This window comes from Chelonoidis abingdonii, chromosome 15 (assembly GCF_003597395.2).
Source record: "Chelonoidis abingdonii isolate Lonesome George chromosome 15, CheloAbing_2.0, whole genome shotgun sequence".
NCBI classification, from domain to species: domain Eukaryota; kingdom Metazoa; phylum Chordata; order Testudines; family Testudinidae; genus Chelonoidis; species Chelonoidis abingdonii.
Window position 1 is genome coordinate 42,831,155 of NC_133783.1, and position 23,446 is coordinate 42,854,600.

Here is a 23,446-nt window from a genome sequence, read left to right on the forward strand (position 1 = left end):
AAACCCCCAGATTTATTTCCCATATGCAGCTGCATGAAAATATGACAGGCACACAAGTGCCTGACCATTTAACAGCATGCAGCATGGTGAGTATAAGGGGACACTTTTCAAACCCTCTAGCAATGAGCAGTGGGTGGCCAGGTGTGGGGGGCGTGAGTGACTTTAGGAATAGGGTAGTAAAGACTACTAGTGGTGATCCTGGTAGATTTCCAGCTTATCAGGGTACCAAAGACCCACAAAAGGCAGCTGCTTCAGGGGCCTTGTGGTTGCTGCTACTGACCTTGGCACAATGATGGTTCCCCCAGAGTGGCATTGGAAGATGTCCTGCCATGGCGGGAGAAACAAGGCTTCTCTGCCTAGAAATGGCCAGGTAAAGATAAAACACTACTGGCTTGAAAAATTTGGTGAAATTGTCCCAGAAGACTGGAAAGCTGTTCAGGCCAAGATAAATGGGCCCCTCTGCAAGCGGCAGACAGCCCTGTAACTGAAGGATAGAGATGTAAGCCTGTCCAAGCCAAGCCCCATCAAGCTAACCACACATTGTTTCTACCTCTTTCCTGAATCTAAGCACAGTAGGCAAGTTTTGGACTAGAAAACCTGCTTTCTCTCAGTTTACAATTCATTTTCTGCAAAATCACGTTGTTTGAATTATTAGCTGTTACCATTCAAGAAAAAGATCTTGGAGTCATTGTGGATAGTTCTCTGAAAACAGCCACTCAATGTGCAGTGGCAGTCAAAAAAGTGAACAGAATGCTAGGAATAATTAAGAAGGGGATAGAAAATAGGACAGAAAATATCTATATAAATCCATGGTACGCCCACATCTTGAATACTGTGGGTAGATGTGGTCTTCCCATCTCAAAAAAGATATATTGGAATTGGAACAGGTTCAGAAAAGGGCAACAAAAATGATTAGCGGTATGGAACGGCTTCCATATGAGGAGAGATTAATAAGACTGGGAGTTTTCAGCTTAGAAAAGAGATGGCTAAGGGGAGATATGATTGATGTCTATAAAATCATGATGAGTGTAGCAAAAGTAGATAAGGAAGTGTTGTTTACTACTTCTCATAACAAAAGAACTAGGAGTCACCAAATGAAATGAATAAGCAGCAGGTTTAAAGCAAATAAAAGGAACTATTTCTTCACACAACACACAGTCAACCTGTGGAACTCCTTGCCAGAGGATGTTGTGAAGGCCAAGACAATAATAAGGTTCAAAGAAGTCCTAGATAAATTCATGGAGGATAGGTCCATCAATGGCTATTAGCCAGGACGGGCAGGAATGATGTCCCTAACCTCTGTTTGCCAGAAGCTGGGAATGAGTGACAAGGAATGTTCTGTTCATTCCCTCTGACGCACCTGGAACTAGCCATTGTCGGAAGATAGGATACTGGGTCAGATGGACCTTTGGTCAGACCCAGTAGGGCCATTCTTATGCTCTTATGTTGAATGCTCACCTATTGGCTTGTATGTAGCATACAGTCACTGCCAGTGGGTTTTTTTCAGATGTATTTCATTTTATTTGATTACATTGCCTGAAAATGGGAATGCTTTTTGGCTTCTTTTTCAAATTTCCTTTCTGTTGGTTTTGCCTAGTATGGCATTGAGTGCCTCATAATGGCAGCAACTCTGGGGGGAGCACCAGCCTTCTTTTTGTCCTCCTTTGTTCTTTGATAAGCCTACCACAACTTCTTCCTCTTTGTGCAGCATTGACACACACACCCCTGCTGTACCCCCGATTCTGCATCTCTTTTACAATATCATTGTATATATCTTTATTTCAGTGGGAATTTCAAAGCTGTGCCAGCTCAGTTCCTTCCTCCACAGACCAAGGAAATCCAGGCCCTTTCTCCTAGACCAGGCAGCAGCAAGAGCTTTAGCTGGAGCTTTACCTGGAGCCATGCTTGTACAGATGTGTTTCTAGGGTGGCAAGGAGGTAAAGAGGTATATTTCCAAAACAAGCTGTGGATGTAAATGCGTGCCTGGTCACCGTGACCCCTGGGCAACAGAGTTTAAAAATTAGACCAGAGCAGTCACTGCTACGTGGACATTTTGGGCTTGTTGCTGGAGGAACCCTTGTAGTGATAGAGGTACTTCTTCATTCACGAGGGCATTGTGACACTAGCACTCTACTGGTAGAGGGGACCTGGTTTAAGTTCACCAGTAAAAGTTCATGGTTTTGTTGGCAGGAGTCAGAACTGAGTGGGGACATGTGCAAGGCTATGCCAACAGAAGCCAAGTTTCCCAATAAAACTGTGTAGTGTGGACCAGACCTAAGTATTCGCAGGAGTACCCTTGCCAATGGCATCTTTAGAAGCTGGGCTACCAAGGTGTTCCAATGGTGCCAGGCAAAGGGAAGCCCTTCCTTGGGGATCAACCAAGTCCTCTGGATTGTGAGGCCTCTCCCACCAATAGTTGCCTCTAGAGAATAAGAAGTAGAATTTTCAGAGGAATAATCATTCATGGTAATATGAATGAACATTCATGGAGTTGCACATACTCTCCTGAATAAACTGCCAGCTGTATGAATACTTACCAGCAACAAATATGACCCCAGCAATAACATCGGATGCCTAGTCATGTTGGTTTTAGAAAATGTTCAGGAAGCCTGTGGCAGAGATGGAAACAGAACTCAGAGTGAGAGAGTGGGGTAAGTCTGTATCAAATTATGAGCTCCATTTTGTATTATGGGTTGAACACGTCTAAGATTGCCTGAGGACAGTGTATTGTACTGCATTTCAGCCAGTGCCCTGCCCAGAAAAGGTGCCTGACACCTTGTTGAAGGACAATCACTGAGAAGCCATCAAAACTGCAGTCTGGAGCTATCAACTTGAATGACTCTCAACCAGGAGCGGCACCAGGGTTTTTGGCGCCCTAGGTACAGGGCCAGCTCGCCGGTCCCGCGGCTCCGGTGGACCTCTCGCAGGTGTTCCTGCGGGTGGTCCACTGGTCCTGCGGCTCCGGTGGACCTGCCGCAAGCGTACCTGTGGATGCTCCATTGGAGCCGCTGGATCAGCGGACCATCCGCAGGGACGCCTGAGGGAGGTCCACCAGAGCAGTCTGCCGCCCTCCCAAATCCTGGTGCCCTAGGCGACCGCCTAGGTCGCCTAAATAGAAGCGCCAACCAGCCTGGAACAATGGCTTTACTAGACAGAGACCCACAGGTTGCGAGCTGTGTGACTTGGGGAGGAGTTGACTCACTCAAGCACATGGCTCAGAGACAAAGACCCTATTTAAGAGCAAGGATCTGATCTGTACAGGGGCTGACTATCACCACATATAATCAGGACTGGCAGGAGAGAGAGAGAGAGAGAGAGAGAGCAGGAGGAATTCTGTGGCCCAGTCTGAAAAACTGACAAACCTCAGACTCACAGAAAGGGTGAGATTAGATATAAGGAGGGTGTGTCTCAAGATTTTTGTTGCTTTTCAAAGATCAATGCAGTTACGAAATTCCATTGCTGAATCTATTGTTCCTTGCTTTCTTGACACATTGTCTCCAAAGGGATTAAAACAGAAGCCCAAAGTTCACACACTCTCCACAGAGTTCTGGAGGAGCATATGTATGCAAGTGGGTGGGGCAGTGGGTGGGGAGTTCAGGAGGTCTGAAGCCCTGATTTCAGGCCTAGGGCAGCTAGACTGCAGAGTCCAGCATCCTAAGAAAAGTTTTGGGTAATGAATCTAAGCTTGGGAGTGTGTTGTTAAACCCATTAGAAACAATTATTCCCATATTAATTTTAATCTATGAATCTCTGCTATCATAAGTGAGGAGCACAAAAACATTAAAATGTAAATTAAAAGGTGTGACATTATCTGATTAAAATATGACCATATCGATCATTGCTGCAACCACAGTTATATATTTGCAACAAATCTTGTACAAATCTTGTGGCTGTAAGATGTCTGAACAGGTTATGATTTGATGGTTATGATTATGCTATCTGTATGCATGTATCATTTTTGTATTTGAAGTTATGAGTATTGGCTTTAAGCCTGTATTTCAAATGTGTGCTCCTGGGATAACACCCACAAGATAGTTAGCCTACACATCTTGGAGAGACTATTCAAAGTAAGTGGCTCATCAAGAAACACTGTCTGAAGTATAGGTAATGGCTTCCTGCAATGACTAGATGAAATGCACGGACATGTGACTTGTCTATGTGACTCCAACCACCATCTTGTTACTGTACTTTTCCACAGTAAGAACAATGGGATTCCCTCCATATGGCAGAAGATATAAAAGGCCCTGGAAACCCCTCCATTTTGCCTCTATTCTGCTCCAGCCTCTGGACTATGAACTTACAAATGGGAGCATTCTAACCAAAGAATCGAGGACCTTCCAATGATCTGGAAGCACCCAGAGACTTGACTTAAGCCAGCAGTTTGTTCCATCATTGCTACAAGCCTGAACCAAAACTTTGCAATTATTGTATGTATTTGATTCCTTTAACCAATTTTAACTCTCACCTTTCTTTCTTTTTATGAATAAACCTTTAGATATTAGATACTAAAGGATTGGCATCAGCGTGATTTTGGGGTAAAATCTAAGTTATATATTGACCTGGGTGTGTGGCTGGTCCTTTGGGATCAGAAGAACCTTTTATTTGAACAGATTGGTTTTAAAGAACCACTCATCTCTAAATCTAGTGTTTTAGGTGGTAATACAAGGACTGGAATGCCTAAGGAAATGCTTTTATGACTTCTTGTTAGCCAGTGTAGTGAAACAGAAGTTTACTTTTGTTGCTGGTTTGGTATATTCTATGGGAGATTAGCCACCAGTCTTGGGGTGTATCTGCCCTATTTCTCAGCAGGTTGTCCTGAATTTGGCGCACTCAGTTATGGCCCAAGAAGGCATGGTTACAAAAGGCTTATTTTTCTGAATGCTATTTCTTTACCATGGTTCAGTACATTGGATATTAGGCAGGTAGCTGCTAGGAATGACACCTACTAGTAAATCTCTACTGCCTAGGATCAAATTTTACCCCTGAATGGGTAGCTTTTCTTTAAAAGAAAGAGAGAAATTGTAAAACCAAATCAGACCTTCCACTGTAGTCTGGCACCCTGCCTTGGCAGTGGTGAGTACTCGATGTCTTAAAGAAAATGAGAACATAACAAGCCTATGTTCAACAAAGCCTTGATCTTGCAAGGTGCTGAGGACTTCTGTGAGATGCTGAACACCCTCAACTCCTACAGACTTCAATATGATTTGAAGGTGCTGAGCACCTTAAAGAACTGGATAGTAAATCAGAAAGAATTCTTTTGCCACACCCAATTGTGAGCAACTTGGGCACGGAATCTTTAAGTTTAATTTTGGGTTATCTTATCTGCATCTTGAATTTGGTCTGTATGGCAAGTGTTATGGTGGGAGGGGAAACAGAATACAATTTATGTGGATCATTTTAACAGAAAATAATGAACAAACTAGTGCTGAGAAAAGTCTTTGATATTCATGAGTTAATATAATATTGAAAGTATGGAAGCAATAAGAGATGTGCTTTTAAATATACAGGACCAAATTCATTCCTCTTGCAAGGAGGGACAACCTTTTTTTCATTTCAGCAGAGTTGCAAGCCACTTACATAAGATCTGATTGTGGTCCTCCATGCTGTATTATTGGAAGAGATTAATTCATATTTTATTACTGTTACTAAAATATTATAATTAGACCTGGTCAGAACCCAGAAGTCTCATTCCCTAAGAAATTCCAAAAGTTTCATTTTTTTTTATTTCAAATCAGAATGAAAAAAAAATCAAATTTATCACAGAATGAAATTCTGTTTTGACCTTATCAAAAGTTTAGTTTAAATAAGGTCATCACCATAGATCTGAGCACCTTCCAGTAGTGCATTAAGCAACATGGCTAACATATGTCACATGTATTTTCTCTCATTATCTCCCAAGTGGGAGAAATGTAAGCAGTGAAGTTTTGTTTTTTGTTTTTTATACACATATACATACACACACACATTGCTATATGTTGGTTGGAGAAGGCAAGGTCAAATGAATGTGCCTTGCTGTTAGGATGGAAAAAAGGTGATGAAATTTGCAATGGTCCTTAATTCCTGGGGAAGGCATTCCAAAGTCCTGGACTGGCCCTGAGAAACTTCCATCTGCAGCATAGCTGAGCTTTACCATTATGGTAGAAAGTTCCATTGTGCTAAAAGAGTGAAGTCATCAAATATGGTTTTCATCCCAGAGTTTTAAACAATATTTTAGATATCCTGGGCCCAGGCCATGGAGCACTGAGGCTGTGTGTGTAGTGTTGTGTACCAGCTGGAGTTTCCTAAGTGCTGATGGCTTCATGGCCCGGTATATTGCATTGCTTGCTCAGGAACAGGTTTGACTCTGGACAGTAGTTGGCTAGAACTGATGTATCCAAGGAGTAAAATAGAATTTTTGTTATAAATATATTTTTTCTACTGTCTGTGTTTTAGCAAAAAAATAAAGATGAGCATAAAATTTTAAAAGTAAAATTATTGATGCTAAAAGCAAGAAGAGCAAAAAAATAATTCCAGACGCCAATCCTGCAAATGTCTTCATCCACCAAGAACCCCAGTTAAGTCAACAGGGCTATATAGTGTGCCCATGCACAGTGAATTATAGGACTGGGGCATTATTTTTGTATATACAAACACTAGTCTAATTTCATTTTCTGTTCTAGATAGATCCTACAGTAGATTGTAAAATTATTCTCAACCATGTAAATCCAAGTCTCACTCCCCTTACAGTCTCATTAGATCAGATTCTCATCTTCCTCTAACTGGTTTTACTTTCCATCAACTTAAGTGAATGTTACTCCTGATTTAGATTTTTGTGTGATCAGAATCAAGTCATACAATAAAACTACACATGTGAGTAAGATGAGCAGAGTTTAGCCCATGTTAGGAATAATTCATAAAACAGTCCAGGGAGATGACTGGCATCAATATTCACTTAGATCCTAACTCTGCTGCCTTTACTCAGGTTGTGCAGTGACTTAGGGTGTGTCTATTCTACAACGGCACAACCACGGTGCTCACTTAACTACATTTTTCACACCCCTAAGGAATGTAGCTAGATCAACCTAAGTTTTAGGCATAGACCAGGCCTTACTCTATGACTATTCCTATTGGTTCCAGTTTTGGGACTAGTCCAACATGTCCATTTTTTACAGAATAAAGTCCTGACTCAGGTCTGCATTTAAACAAGTGCAATTCTAAACATGTATTCAAGTCCAAGTGACTCAGTGGGACCTAATTTAAGTACATGCTGTCCTTAATAGGGATGCTTTCCTTAACAGAGGCTTAACACCAGAAGGCAGAATTTGACCCCTAAGATTACACGACAAATGTTAAAAGGCAGTGATTGCTGTGCTAAGCTTGCCTTCCTGAAACTATAGTTTTAAAACATGTTTTCTTGATCTGCTATCTTAACCCTCATGAGATGTTTAATTGCCTTATTACAGAAAGAGACCAGTGAAAAGGGAATTTAAGGAGAGGCACTGACTCCTTAAGATTACACTGGAAACACAAAGGCCATGTCATTTTAAAAAGTCCGGAGTTTAAAATTGCTTGTTTGAATCTGAAACCTCTAATTAAAGTATTAAATCTACTCATTCTTAAAGTCATTTCCATCTCAATTGCAATCCAAACAAATCTGCCCCAAGGCTTATCATAGCAAAGAGGTTTCGGACCAAAAAACCAAGGTTATGTCAAACTGGCCAGAGTTACTTTGTGTCAGGTGCTAAAGTTAATGTGTGCCTCAGGCAGATGAAGAGCATTAGTCCATACAGCAATGAAACGTCAAAGGACATATGATAAATTACCATGTGTGACAATCAAATACAAGTCAAAGCCTATACATTGTGGCAAAAAGAGTAATACCTATGGAACACATTGTGCAATCAGTTCCTAAAGAGAATTCTCATTGAAGCGAATGGACAGCTGTGCTTAATAATCAATTTCAAAATATTGCTGTATATAAATTTATATTATAAATGTAATATCTTTATATTGTATATATCCGTGTGTGCATGTATTGCCCAGTTATTGTAATACACACATACATTATCAAATATTTCTCTTTTCAAACTTTTCTCTTGTGATTCCCTCCCTCCCCCTTACATTCATATAATGACTATTCTTAATAAAGGTTTGTCAGAGACTGCACGAATGAATAAGTGAACTGGATGGAATTGTCAGTAATTCTGGACACTAAAACAATGCAAGTGTTACAAGGAAAAAGGAACTTCGTTACCAGGCTTAGAGACAGGCAACCAAATCCTATATACATTAATGCCCTTTACACGGCTTTGGAAGTTTGAGGAGACCTAAAAGTGGATGCAAATTATATTCACTGTATTGGAAAGCAGCCTTCATATGAATGAGAATAAGGTCCAGGATATGTAATTATTATTATGATAGCAAATTTCATAACAATCTAGATACACTGTATTGAACTTTCATAAAGCACCTTAATTTGCACAAGCAACGCAGATGTGAGCCTTATAGATCAGGCTGTGTGTACCTGGATTCAGCAGCATTCTGATGTGGCAAGCTGGAAATTTTGTGGCAACTTCATTTAAATTTTAGAAATTGAGGTTTTTATGAATGAAATGAGAAAATGAAATAGTACAGTCAATAAAGATGCCCCGATGTTATTTATTTTGATATTAAATCCAGCCTATTTTACATTATCCACACATTTTCAGTATTTAATTATGCCAAATTGAAAATGCAGAACTACATCCTAGAAGTTGTCAGGGGGAAGTTGAGGATTATGACACTCAGTAGGTGGCAGATGTAGTATGACATGGTTTAGAATTGTGGAATGAACAGATCAGTTGGATGCATCTGCTAAATGATCAGCAGTGAGGTAGTTAATGTTGACATTCAAACTGACATCTTTACGTTTCAGTCTTAATCTATAGGAGAAGTATTTTTAAAATGTTTTGGCTAACATGTTTTAACTAAAACCAACGTAGACGAGGCAAATTATATTTTAACGTGTGTTAGCTGGTCAGTGTGAACAGTAGGCTTGCTCTCAGGCTTCACCTCAACTAGTTTGTGTTAAAATAGAATCATGAAATTGCAGAACTGCTAACTAGGGCATGTAACCTATAGCTGAAATCAGCCAGCATGCCACATGACTGGAGGGTAGCTAATGCAAAGCCAATTTTTAAAAAAGGTTCTGGGGTAATCCTGGCAATTGCCAGTAAATCTAACTTTAGTACCAGGCAAATTGGTTGAAACTATAGTAAAGAACAGAATTATCAAAGACACATAAATGAACACAATATGTTGGGGAAGAGTCAACATGGCTTTTGTAAAGGGAAATCATGCCAACCAATCTATTAGAATTCTTTGAGGGAGTCAACAAGCATGTGGACAAGGGTGATCCAGTCAATATATTGGATTTGGACTTTCAGAAAGCCTTTGACAAGGTCTCTCACCAAAGGCTCTTAAAGTAAGGAGTCATGGGATAAGAGGTAAGGTCTTATGGATCAGCAACTGGTTAAAAGATAGAAAACAAAAGGTAGGAATAAATGGTTCATTTTCACAATGGAGCAGAGAGAAAGTAAGCCTTTACTATCTGGTACGGCGTACCAGCAAGAGCCAGTACACCGTGCCGGACCGGCTTCCCCAGGCTGGAGATTTAAAGGGACCAGGGCTCCTTGCAGCGGCTGGAGCCCCGGGCCCTTTAAATCACCTCTTGAGACCCACTGCCGGAGCCCTAGGGTAGTGGCAGCAGGGCTCCATTGGGGATTTAAAGGGCCCAGAACTCTGCAGCAGTAGCGGCGACTGGAGCCCTGGGCCCTTTAAATCACCCTGAGCCCTGGAGCTCCCAGCTGCCTCTGCAGCTGGTTGCTCCAGGGGTGATTTAAAGGCTGCAGGGCTCCCAGCTGCAGCTGCAGCCCCTGGGCCTTAAAATCTTGATTTAAAGGGCCTAAGTATTTAAAGGCCCCCTCTTCCAGTTGAGGCCATGCCTCTTCCCGTTGAGGCCACGCCTCTTGCTCAGGCCTTCAGCAAACCAGTAAGTCCTTTAAGTTACTTCACCCCTGCAATGGAGAGACATAAATAGAGGGGTTTCTGCAAGGATCTGTACTGGAGCTGTACTGTGACATATTCATAAATGATCTGGAAAAGAGGATGAATGGTGAGGTGCCAAAATTTGCAGTTGATACAAAATTACTCAAGATAGTTAAGTCCAAAACTGACTGCGAAGAGTTACAAAGGGATCTCCCTAACCTGGATGACTGGGTAACAAAATGGCAGATGAAATTCAATGTTGATAAGTGCAATGTAATCATAGAATCATAGGACTAGAAGCAGTGGCATAGCCAGGTTCTACCAGCAGGAGGAGTGAACACAAAATGGCATAGAAGCAGCGAAGAAAAAAAAAAAAAGAAAAACTCCAAGTCTTGCTGCTGAAGACTGAAGGACTTGTTGCTGAAGACCTGGAGTGGCTAAAGGACCACTGCCGAATTGCCACCGAAGACCCGGACTGCTGGGGTGAGTGTAAAAATTAAAAAGGCACCACTTTTGGGGAATGTGCTCAGTGGGGAGCGGCCACTCCCCCGCTCCCCCCCCAGCTACACTACTGATTAGAAGGGACCTCAAGAGGTCATCCAGTCCAGTCCCCTGCGCTCATGGCAGGACTAACTATTATCTAGACCATTCCTGGCAGGTGTTTGTCTTATCTTCTCTTAAAAATCTCCAATGATGGCAATTCCACAACCTCCCTAGGCAATTTCTTCCAGTGCTTAACCCCCCGACAGTTAGGAAGTTTTTTCCTAATGTCCAACCTAAACCTCTCTTGCTGCAATTTAAGTCTATTGCTTCTTGTCCTATCCTCAGAGGTTAAGAAGAACAATTTTTCTCCATCCTTCTTCTAACAATCTTTTATGTACTTGAAAACTGTTACGTCCCCTCTCTGTCATCTCTTTTCCAGACTAACAAACCCATTTTTTTCAATCTTCCCTCATAGGTCATGTTTTCTAGACCTTTAATCATTTTTGTTGCTCTTCTCTGGACTTTCTCTAATTTGTCCACATCTTTCCTGAAATGTGATGCCCAGAACTGGACACAATACTGCAGTTGAGGACTAATCAGTGCGGAGTAGAGCAGAATAATTACTTCTTGTGTCTTGCTTACAACACTCCTGCTCATACATCCCAGAATGATGTTCAGTTTTTTTGCAGCAGTGTTACACTGTTGAATCATATTTAGCTTATGGTCCACTAGGACCTCCAGATCCCTTTCCATAGTACTCCTTCCTAGGCAGTCATTTCCCATTTTGTATGTGTGCAACTGATTGATCCTTTCTAAATGGAGTACATTGCATTTGTCCTTATTGAATTTCATCCTATTTACTTCAGACCATTACTCCAGTTTTTCCATATCATTTTGAATTTCAATCCTGTCCTCCAAAGCACTTCCAACCCCTCCCAGCTTGGTATTGTTTGCAAACTTTATAAGTGTACTCTCTATGCCACCATTTAAATCATTGATGAAGATATTGAACAGAACTGGACCCAGAACTGATCCCTGAAGGACACCACTCATTATGTCCTTCCAGCATGACTGTGAACCACTGATAACTGCTCTCTGGGAATGGTTTTCCAACCAGTTTTGCACCCATCTTATAGAAGTTCCATCTAGGTTGCATTTCCTTAGTTTGTTTATGATCATAGTCTATGATTCTATAATAAACAATCAGGGTTGGAAGGGACCTCAGGATGTCATCAAGTCCAATCCCCTGCTCAAAGCAGGACCAATTCTCAATTAAATCATCCCAGTGAGGGTTTTGTCAAGCCTGACCTTAAAAACCTCTAAGGAAGGAGATTCCACCACCTCCACATGCATTGTATAATGCATATTGGAAGAAATAATCCAAACTATACATACAAAATTATGGTGTAGCTGTTTCCACTCAAGAAAGATCTTGGAGTCATCCTGGATAGTTCTCTGAAAACATCTGCTCAATGTGTAGTCAAAAAAATCTAACAGAATGTTAGGAAACATTAGGAAAGGGCAGGGCCACCCAGAGGATTCAGGGGGCCTGGGGCAAAGCAATTCAGGGGCCCTTTCCATAAAAAAAGTTGCAAAACTATAGAATATTATATTCTCATGGGGGCTCCTGTGGGGCCTGGGGCAAATTGCCCCATTTGCCCCCCTCCTCTGGCGGCCCCAGGAAAGGGATAGATAATAAAACAGCAAATATCTTAATGCCACTATATAAATCCATGGTATGCCCACACCTTGAATACTATGTGCAGTTCTGGTTGTCTCATCTCAAAAAAGGTATATTAGGATTGAAAAGGGTGCAGAGAAAGGGCAGAGACTAGGGATATGGAACAGCATCCATACGAGAAGAAATTAAAAAGACTGGGACTGTTCATTTTAGAAAAGAGATGACTAAGAGGGGATATGACAGAGATCTATAAAATCATTAATGATGTGGAGAAAGTGAACATACACAAAACACAAGTACTAGGTGATCACCTGATGAAACTAATAGGCATCTGGTTTAAAACAAACAAAAGGAAGTACTTCTTCACACAATGCACAGTCAATCCATGGAACTCATTGCCAGGGAAGTTGTGAAGGCCAAAAGTATAACTGAGTTCCAAAAAAGAATTAGATACGTTCATAGAGGTTAGGTCCATCAATGGCTATTAGGCAACATAGTCAGGGATGCAACTCCATGCTCCTGGTGTCCCTAAACCTCCATCTGCCAGAAGCTGAGACTGGATGACAGGGACAGGTCATTCAATAATTGCCCTGTTCTGTTAATTCCCGCTGAAGCATTTGACACTGGCTGCTGTCAGAGACAGGATACTGAGCTACATGGACCATTGGTCTGACCCAGTATGGCCATTCTTATGTTCTTAATTTGCTCTGTCTACTCGGTGCCTGAAAACAGAAAATAAAGCTAGCAAACAAATTTCATTTGCCACTGCCTGTTTGCATTTATAGTAAACACCTTCTGTTTATCCAAAAATCTAGTCAAGCATAGAGAATTATTGTATTTACTGTATCCTATAGAGCTAAGACTAAAATGTATGGGCTCAAATTCAATAGATATATTTATAGATTAAGGTGGTTTGCGGTGCTGTTTTGTTTTTGAAGAAAAGTAATTGCCTGTTTTTCAGTGTATTATAGATTTTTTTAAGAGATAAGAATTCTGTGGCAAAACCAAATATATTATTTGGAATTCATCATCCAGCTCTTCCATTTCTGTAAATTAATCCATTGGGCACCTTACAGGTCTGGTTTACATACAGCTGAAATTAAGTTTATCCTTATGAGCCAGCGCATTCATTGTGTACTCTCCAAGCTCACTCTATGGCATTTTGTGAGGAGGAACAGTAACCAAATTATGCCTGGCTGTTGTCATGAGGAGGACTGTTGTTCACTTAAAGAGACTTCCAAACTCCCTTGGCTTAGGATCTGAAGCTGGTTTCAAACCACAGTTCCAGAGTTAAATGTTAAAGCATGTTAGCTACTAATCCACCAGCTACAGTATCACTTAGCACAGCAAATGGTTGATCACTTTTTGCTTCCAATGGAGAAGCATTTTGATTATCCTATAGCCTAATATCTGCTTGTATATAAAAGCAGTGTGCTGCTTTAGATGGATAGTGGTAGCTTTGATATATTGTAATCTCAACGTTAGTATAATTTGTCCAGATTCACTACTATGCCCTGGCTCAAATAAACCATAAACCTGTTTTAACTAGCTTCTTGAATATTCTCCCTATGTAAGAGATTCCTTGGGTGATGTACAGAGCCTTCCCTACCCACTCCATGCTTGAATGAAAGGAAATGTGATTGGGGTATGCCTATATCCAATTGTTCCCTACATGGGCAGCTAGCACAAGATAAAATAGCCCTCAGATTGCTCTAATTTTTTCTGAGCAGTGAACCAGCTCCTGCATTACCCTGGATCAGGGGCAGTGACATCAAGATGTCCTAAACCTACATTTGCCATCCCCCTAATCCTGCCCCAAATGCAGCTTGGCTGGGCTGGAAGTTCTGGCTCATTGCCTTCAGATGTTCTCAACAAAATATTTGTAGTTTGGCAATCCTGAAAGTCTCCAAGAAATAACTCTGCAACTAAGAATACTTCCAGGCTTCACTGGGCATTTGGCCTGAGCAAAGAAGGCTGGGACAGGCTCAGGTCTCTAACCAGGGGTGGCAGGGATGCTATAGTCTTTTGTACTGCGCTGAACTCTTTCAAGTAGGAACCTGAGAAACAGCAAGGCAATGTTTCACTCAGCTAGGCAGGGAAAATCCCGTGGGTTGCTTATATACAACCACATATATTTATACGTTTTCACTAAAATCAGCAGGTATACCGTTTGCCCCTCTGCTGACAGAATTCTTCCGGGAACAGATGTGTTTACGTAAAGGAATTACAACTTCACCGCATACTTTCAACTGATTTGTATTTACAAATAAACTTTTCTCCCGATCTCTCTGAAATGATGCACACACAGAATTAGACCACGGTTTATAAATAGACAGATAGCTGGCTTTCCTACACATTTGACATACACTGAATACGCGAGAGCAAGATCAGGAAAAGCGATCCAGATTCTGCTCTCGCTGAAGTCAATGCCCAAACTCCTCCGGATTTTAGTGGATGAAAGATCAGACTCAGTGTCTAAAACAAACTGACATAGAATGTCCGTAGTCGAAAATGGTTAGACACCTAGAGCGAAGTGGAATCTCCTATTCCAGTTTTGCTGAATGTTTTCAGGGGACTGTAAATGTTACTCTTTACCTTGATGTAAGTTGCTCCAAAGTGAAAATACCTCACTCGGTCAATATAGCTGGATCCGGATCCCTGTAATCCTGCAGCAGAAGAAAATGTGGGTTGAATGATATAATTTGTTTCCCATCTCTGAGGTCACAGTGTCTTCAGTCTATCTCAGGGGGAGTTCTTTGGTTCTGCCAACACGTATTGTCTAGCGGCTGCTTGCACGGAACTTGTTTGTAGAACTCATGTCAATTTCACTTTACTCCTGACCGCAGATGGAAAGAATGCGTTCAATTATAAACCAATTATAAGGTGTTTTACTTTATTTACTTACTTCGATTTCAGCACGTCTCTTATATAAAAAAAAAACCACAAGCATTTATATAGAGTAGAGTTCCCCAAACCCCTTTCCATCTCCTGCCTTTTATTATCTGTTTTTAATTATAAATTAGGTGTTGTTTCTTTGCTCTTCCTAATAAAACGCAGTTTACTTTAATCCGTGTGTTTCAGAACCTAAAAGCAGATTTTATAGTTTAATGTCTCTCTCTGTATCCGTTTGCTGCAAGAAATTTAGCAATAAGAATTTATCAAGCTACAAGTTTGTCTCTCCACTTTATTTTGAAAATTAGTAATTTACTTACCGTATCCATTAGCATTTTATAAGCAAGCAACTAAAGTTAAACGTACTGCAAACAAATAACGTCAGCGTTACAGCCAATTGTTACAGTTTTGAAACGCTATGAAACAATATTTTGAACCATTGTGTTTTATTCTGACCATGTAAAATAAATTTAGCGATTAGACGTGAAATATTGTTTTTAATTGACAGTTTTAGAAATAGAAATACAAGTAAAAATACAGGGATTATGTTTGCTCTATTTTAATGGCCAGTCTTCGAAATAGCAATTTTTCTCACACGCAGTATTCGCAACTGCTCCATTAAATAAATGTTATTTACAAGACTGCAGTTCGACACTGGTCAAATGCTACAGTTAAGTCTCATTCTAGGGCTGTTTTAGAGTTGGGTTCTCTTTTAAGACATCTATCTAGCTAGAAAAAGCCTTACACATAAATCTTGCATATTTTAACTCCTCTTTTCTGGAAACAAAGACTCCAACATAGTCTTAAACTCTTAGGTTTAGTTGTAGTACTGTTTATGCTTGCTGCTTCGAAAACCAACACATTTTCCAGCACGATATCTTTCAACAAGTGAATCCAAGTTACATCAGTAATTTATCCAGCTTTTTCTTTTACCATACCTATATTTTTATCATGTGCCAGGGGTGGAGGTGGAGCCTTCAAATTCATTTTAACAGATTATGTAATACATAATATTGTTTGTTATTCAGATTCAAGGACCTTTAAAGCACGATATAAAACAAAGAGGAAAAATGCACCAGGCAGTAAGAAGTTAAGTGAGTAGTATTAGCCAAACCGATCTTGATTCCTATCAACTATTTAATAAAAAATACAAACTTAACCTGAACTTTTGCCCAAACACTTCCCTCTCACTAATTAGAGCCATTGCTCTGAGCCAGCTTTATGTAATTGACAAGCAACCAAGTGATTTAGAAGTTTGAACTTTGGTAGCTAAAATCTTCAATGTCAGATTTAGCTTTTTAGTTGTTTAAAGCTTCTTATATTACATTATAAAAGTATTTATAACTTCGGAGTCTTTTCTCCAGTTAGCACTTAGAAAAGGACAAATTAGAACACGACCTTTTAAAGCAATAATTATAATTCTTTTTTAATAAATCTCCAGCAAGTACTATCCCACATCAGACATGTTGCAGCACCAGACATAGCTAGGAGAAAAGTTTGTTGGCGTTAGTTTTTGATATGACTACCCCGAATGGTAAACTAATACCCTGCAAGCTTCCCTGTCGCAGATAACTCCCTTCCATTGATTTAATTTTAATACTGAGAAATAAAGCTTTCTCCCCCTCCAAACTGGCAATTAAGTTACAAAAGTCTATGCTTCTTAAGCAATGACTCACAGGAAAAAGCGTGATACAAGATCGAAGAACTTTGGAAGGCTCCATAGTTGAGGTGGGAGAACAGGGATTGTCGTCTAGATTTCTATCCCCTGCCTCAGGAAAAAAAGAAAAAGAAAAAAAAAGATCGTTGAAGAGGTTAGCATTCAGGAAACTAGTAATTAAAGAGCTCCGCAGCGGGGATCCGGATTAATTTTGGACGCTCGATTAAATCTGAAATTCTTCATATAAATTATTGTCAGCTCCATGGGCTGACACAAAGATGATCTTTTGTGTTTGAAAAAATAAAAGAGTTTATTTACAAACCGTCCTGAAGATTGGACGCTCAACACGCGAACCTGCCGATAGTACCACAGTGTGAAAACAAGGGAACGGATTTTACGCCCTGTAAAACAAAATAAGGACTGCGGGCTCTGCTCATGGCTGGGTTTATTTCAACAATGGAGGCACAGCTTATGCCTCAGTCAGCCAGGCTCTGTCTGAAATTAAGCAGTCACTTAAAACGCGTTCTAACCGAAACCAAATTACAAGTTCAGCTTTGAAATCTTTGCATATTTAAATCTCTGCAAGGTAGAAAGACAAGACACACTTCTAACCTGCTGAAATCCTAGCTGGGATTCAATTCTTTGAAGGCCAATATTTTAAATGCCAGTTCGTTGTAAGCCAGTGCTTACAGGATATTTGTGGGTTATTACGGTAGAGGGGAATGAACAACAAGTAGAATGAAGAAAAACACCTGGTGCTAAAGTATCAAAAATATTTTCACAGCGTAAGATGCGATTCTCTTTCTCCCCCTTTAGCACACCTGGAGTAGTCGGCTATCGTCCTAAAATATTATTTTGTCAAGCTAGGTATTAAGAGATACTCGATTTACTTAACACAAATCTTTCCACTAGTGAAGTCTCCTTTTGACCTTCATACACATTGCAGGAGGTTGTATGTTTTCCTTGCTGCAGGGAAACTCTGGACAGCTGTAGCTATCTTCCTAGCGCTTGGAGCCATGGTAAACAATTTGGCAGTTAGACTCGCATTAGATCAAGAATGGTTCCTTGGCTCTGTGCTCCTTCAAGTCCACAGGCGCCATAAGAGAGATTTAAGTGGAAGGAACATGACGTACTGTTGTATTTTTTTAAATAAAGCAAACATTTCATGACTATAGTATAGTCAGAGGGCCGGATCCTGAGTGGTATAAACTGGTTGTGGATCTTCCCCAATTCAGATGTATTTACAAGTCATTTTTTATGTTTGACAAATCAATTTCATGGCTGGTTCCCTGAACAAAGGCCCAAGCAGAAGCAAAAGCCCTGAGTAAAGACTGAATTAGAAATGGAGTTTTCCAATAGCCGCATTAAGGTGATATTTTTCTCCTTTTGGGGGGGCCTTACCCCCCATTTTGTCTTTTCGAAAAATTGGTTTAATCTCAGATATTCGACGTTTCGATTCCGAATGATCTTCCTACCAGACCTGAAAGTCTTTTCCAGTTCTTATTCGCACGAGCGTTTGTTTGATAGCAAAGCTGCTGCATCCCAGGACAACGCGCTGAATTCCGCTCCATTCCCCCTCCATCCTATCTGACCGAAATCTTTTATCTGATCAACAGGTTTCAGAACAAATGTTAACTTCGATGACAGACACCAGACTTCCAAGGCAATAATACGGTTTACTTGACTTGTAATAAAGCACTGGAGAACAACTTTGCAGTTAAATGGCTTCAATTCTGTGTTACATTCCCAGTGATAATTATTTGTAGTCATTATTTTAGTTTTAGAAGGCACTCGTTTGTTTAAACCAAACTGTTGTCATGCTGTTAAAGTCTGGAGAAGAATAAAATGGATACCATACATATAGTATGTCCAATATCTCAATTATACCAAACTTATAGGAGCTTCTTTTTGGTATTGCCAACATTAGCATTCGGGGACTGGTGCCCCTCAGACTTAAAAATAGACAGTGTATGCAGAACAATGACAGTCTGCAACACCGAGGTCATTTTCTAAACGGAAAAACATGAAAGAAGAAATAAACCTCATTGTCGTCTGTAAGGAAAAGCCATTTTAATTGTAAGTATTAGATGGCAAAATGTTATAATTTCATAAAACTTAGAGAAGAAGAAAATAGTTTTGCATTACTTTAGAATTTTAAAAAAAACCAAACAAACCGCGATTGGGGAGCTTTTTGTTACCTACAATTGCATAGATCAGCAACACATTACACTGGAATGTCAAGTCTAGGTGCTCTCATCTCTATTTCTAAAAAAGGTTTACTTTACTCTAACAGCTGTACAGAACCATTATATAATATATATATTACAAAAATATTCTCATCTTGTGTATTAGTGCATTTTGTTAAGGTCAGTCGTCTAGATCTGTATGCATAGTATCAATCCTGTAAACAAACTACTGAATAAGATTCTGGGCGTGGGGACACTTCAGTCTATAGACATTCTAAGGCACAATAACTAACAAGAAACTGTTTGGAGTACCATGGTATATACAAACTTCTAGGCACAGAACATGGCTTCTGTGATTTGCACCGAAGTTATTTCACAGTCAATTCAAACTTCTGTCCCGTCCCTGCTGCTATAAATCAGATGATTGACGCTGAAGTTGTTAATGAGGGGGATGCTAAGCCCACTTTGCTGCCCGCTGGCACAGTAGTTCATTCTCGAGTGGGCAGGGGGACTCAGCTGGGAGTTCTGGGCAGTGCCGCTGCTGGGAGCGGAGCAGGAACTCAGAGCAGGCACATCTTGTCTTCCGTGTGCAAACTCGCCCGCCAGCCCTCCCGAGAGCTGCCTGCTGAGGCCCTGGTTCCCACTGACAATGGCCTGCATGTTGGAGGCAAAGCCGGAGAAACACGGGCTCCGTTCGAGCGCTGGCGTGGGGAAGGATTTGGGGCCGCTCCTGGAGCCGGGGCAGTTCTGCGGTGCAGGGGAGCCCAGGCCCACCAGGCTGGAGGAGTCTGGAGACTTCAAGGCACCGCCGCTCTTGTCTTCCGCTTTGTCAGGCACTGCTGAGGCGCCGGACCCAGGAGCATCCGAGCGCCTTTTCCTCTTCCTTCGAAAATTGCCGTTGTCGAACATTTTCTCGCAGTTCGGGTCTAGGGTCCAGTAATTGCCTTTCCCTGTGGATAGATGAACAGCACATGGGCTCAGGGGATGAGGGCACCGCTCGGCAAGGGCTTTGCCCCGTTACTCAATGCCTGACCGATAGTTTCACAGGGCAGGGGAGCAGAACGCTGCCTGCGCGCTTAGCTCATGCTCCCAGCTTGTGTTCCCACCCCAGAGTTGCAGGCGCCAGTCCCCTGCCCCACGGCTACAGCCACCTTCGCAGTGGTTACCAGTCGGGTAACAAGCCACGCGCCCCCCAACACGAGCTGGTGTTTCGCGTTCACAGGGAGCGTGCAAACGTTAGGCAGGCCCAGAGCTTAGCACCCGAACGCCTCTCTACTTACCCTTCAGTGCTTTTATTTTAGTCCTGGCTAAGTAATACTGGCATTTTACACTGGGCCCGGGAGCCAGTCATTTGCAAATGCCAGCGTGGGTGTGACTTTAGTCCCTTCGCTACACGGTACCTGTAGGAAACGTGCTCCCACTTAGGAGAAGAATGGGGTTTTCCTTACCTGGATCGTCTTCATCCCTGGGGACTTTCTTAAAGCAGTCGTTGAGGGACAGGTTGTGCCGGATGGAGTTCTGCCAGCCAGCTTTGCTCTTTTTGTAAAAAGGGAAGTTTTCGGCCACGTACTGGTAAATCTGACTCAAGGTCAACTTCTTCTCCGGAGCGTTTTGGATGGCCATAGCGATCAGAGCCGAGTAGGAGTAGGGGGGCCTCACCATTTTAAAAAACTCCTGCTGGCTGGAGAGAGACAACCAGCTGAGATCTGCTCCTGCAAAGCCCGATGCAGGGGCCAGGAACTGTCTCTGGCTGGTCCCATAACCTGAGGGGATGAAAGAAGCCCCATTAGTCCCAGAGAGATAAGGAGACGAGTTGATGGCAGGTCCATTGATCCAGAGGTAGGGGTTCGCTGCTGGGGGGCTATATTCGCTCAGCCCATAGCCTGCTGGATGAGCTGATGGCCTCTGTGGGTGGTGATGGTGGTGCAGGTTTTGCGGGTATATTAGGTTGTCACAGTACACCGCCATATCCAGTAAATCCTGTGCATTGGGATGCTGGAGTGGGGCCGACTGTGGATTTGCGGGCTGCTGCCCCAAAGAGTTCATAATCCCCTGTGATCGGTGGAGTTTGAAGGACTGGAGCACAGATCATCAGCTTTGGATATCTCGGACTACTGAGCTCCCAGGCACTAGGGAAAGGCATTTAAATAATGGCCTGGAGTAGACTCAGGCTGCAGGCGACCTCAAACCAGAAAGCAAATAGCAGAAACGGGCTGGAGCAGGGGGCAGCACCGCCCATTCACCACTCCACCTCCCTCCAACCAACCGGCTGCCACACCTACCCTGGGCACAGCCTCTCTCCGAACCTTCTGAGCAACCCACACTACTACCACATGCACCTCACCACTTCCTCCTGCACGCCCCACAGACCATCCGGCCCTCTGCACAACCTCTATACAATCCCACCCGCTCTCTGCACCGCCCCCTTCACAGCCTCTATACCACCCTCCCCCGCGCTCTGCACAACCCATGTGCACCACTTATCGTCTGGACCGCCCCCTCCGACCAACTCACATAATACCCCATCCAATGCATAGATTCCCCCTGCACCCTCACATGCCTCCCAACCCTCCGCAGCCCCTCTCCATACCCCCATCCTGCATACTCTGCACGACTCAGATATGACCCCATCCTCTGCATTATCCCACCCTCTAAAGAGACCCCTGAACTCAGCATCCCTCTGCACTCCCCTGACACCCCTCTGCACACGACGTCACCTTCTCCCTAGGAGCACCCTCCCCTCCCCCCCGTGCTCACAACCCCACCCTCTGCACAAGAGAACACAACCCGCCTTGCACCGCTCCAGCCCCACATAGCCCGCCTCCATCCCGTGCCACCCGCTGTGCACACACACACACACACCTTCTCCAAGCCAGCCCCAACCTCCCACCCTCCGCCCGTTCTCTGCACAGCCCGCCGGCACCCCAGGGCCTGCGCGACACGCACACACCGTGCGAAGCCGCCGCGCCCGCCAGCGATGCCCGCCGCAGACCGCTAACCCCAGCGGCCAGCTCCGCGGCACGCGCACTGCCCCAGGGCCCGAGCCGAAGGGCTGCAGCTTATCCGCCTCTCCTGCCCCGGAGCCTGCCGGATACCCAGCCTGGGAACGCCCGCAGAGCTCTGCCCCTTCCCAGGGCGACTCGGTCACAGCCGGAGGCTGGCAGAGCGGAGCCGGGTTTGCAGGATGGCCCTGCTCAAAGAACAAACAAGCGGATGGCCGCGGGGAGAGGGCAAATGATAGCCCAGCCCATTGTACCTCAGAAATCCTTGCTCTCTCCTTAGGCACCAGCAGCAAGGACCATCACTTTATCGCCCAGGAGCAAACGCGGAGAAGCTGGCAGCCCACGTTGCTCAGGTTACTACCTCCTCTCTGAGTTCAGAGCTCAGGGGAGGAGGAGATCAGGGCTATTGCAAACAGTCCGTGCTTTTCCTTCCCGCTGCCCTCCTCCCAGCAAAACCGGAACAGCGGGACTCGGGGGTTCCCTGCCACTGCTATTCCACCCGCCTGTGTTGCCTGAAAGAGCTGCTAAAGTGCAACTCTTGCATATTCTCAACAATATGTGGATTTAAGCCAAAATATTACATTTCCACATATTTCCTAATCATATTTTCTAAACAAAGTGGGAAGGGCACTGCCACCACCCTGTGGTTTTCAGCCAAGCAGAGGAGAAACAAACCTTCAAAGGAAATACAGTAGGGGCAGGTGCAATATAGCTCCAAGGACAGCTGCAAACTCAGGCTCACGACTTGTGCATACACCTCATGTCCAAGAATGCAAACTGACTTCACCTATACAGGTGCCCACATACATGGGAGACCAGGGGAGGGGCCAGTGCAAGCTAGAGAGGTGTGCTGCCACTGGCCTGATCCTGCTCTCCTTATGTACTCAAACATCCCATTGCATGAAACCCCGAGGGCCACTCAAGCACATTAGTCCTGCAGATAGGAACTTCCTAGGAGCTCTGAAGATGATCAGATCACAGGAGACATGAAGAGGTTGCACAGCTACTTGTCACGAGGGAACAGTTCCAATACACATGAGTTTCCCACACTTAGCCTACTTCAGCGGGTCTTCACCTTGTCCTAAGCTGTGTGCACAGACGGAGGAAGCTATCACAGCCCTACACCTTCCTGGTGTACTCAAATGTGAAATTGGAGAACTACTAACTGTAGTCTTATATGCGTCTGATGAAGTGGGTATTCACCCACGAAAGCTTATCCTCCAATCCATCTGTTAGTCTATAAGGTGCCACAGGATTCATTCTTGCTTTTTACAGATCCAGAGCTACCCCTCTGATACTTAACTTTGGTCTGTAACCTATCATTTAAATCAACTTCTGAACCAAATGACTGGAGGATAGCTAATAAAAATATGAAGATATACCTATCTCATAGAACTGGAAGGGACCCTGAAAGGTCATTGAGTCCAGACCCCCGCCTATACTAGCAGGACCAAGTACTGATTTTTACCCCAGATCCCTAAGTAGCCCCCTCAAGGATTGAGCTCACAACCCCAGGTTTAGCAGGCCAAATCTCAAACCC

At 43.0% G+C, this 23,446-nt stretch overlaps 1 protein-coding gene across 1 annotated transcript; it reads right to left on the reverse strand.

Moving 5' to 3' along the window:
* Nucleotides 1-19,182: 19,182 nt before the first annotated feature.
* On the reverse strand, nucleotides 19,183-20,950 carry FOXI2 (forkhead box I2). The gene is made up of 2 exons (XM_032801573.1): nucleotides 20,353-20,950; nucleotides 19,183-19,854 (listed from the first exon to the last, which is right to left on the reverse strand). Exons 1-2 carry the CDS (start codon nucleotides 20,948-20,950, stop codon nucleotides 19,289-19,291), a joined length of 1,164 nt encoding a protein of 387 aa, XP_032657464.1. The 3' UTR covers nucleotides 19,183-19,288.
* Between the last annotated feature and the right edge of the window lie 2,496 nt (nucleotides 20,951-23,446).

Excerpts from the sequence above, each read along its gene's own strand:
- FOXI2 (XM_032801573.1), bottom strand. The coding sequence starts at position 20,950 with ATGAACTCTTTGGGGCAGCAGCCCGCAAATCCACAGTCGGCCCCACTC. Across the intron at positions 19,855-20,352 it reads CAGGGATGAAGACGATCCAG|GGAAAGGCAATTACTGGACC; the intron begins GTAAGGAAAACC and ends ATCTATCCACAG.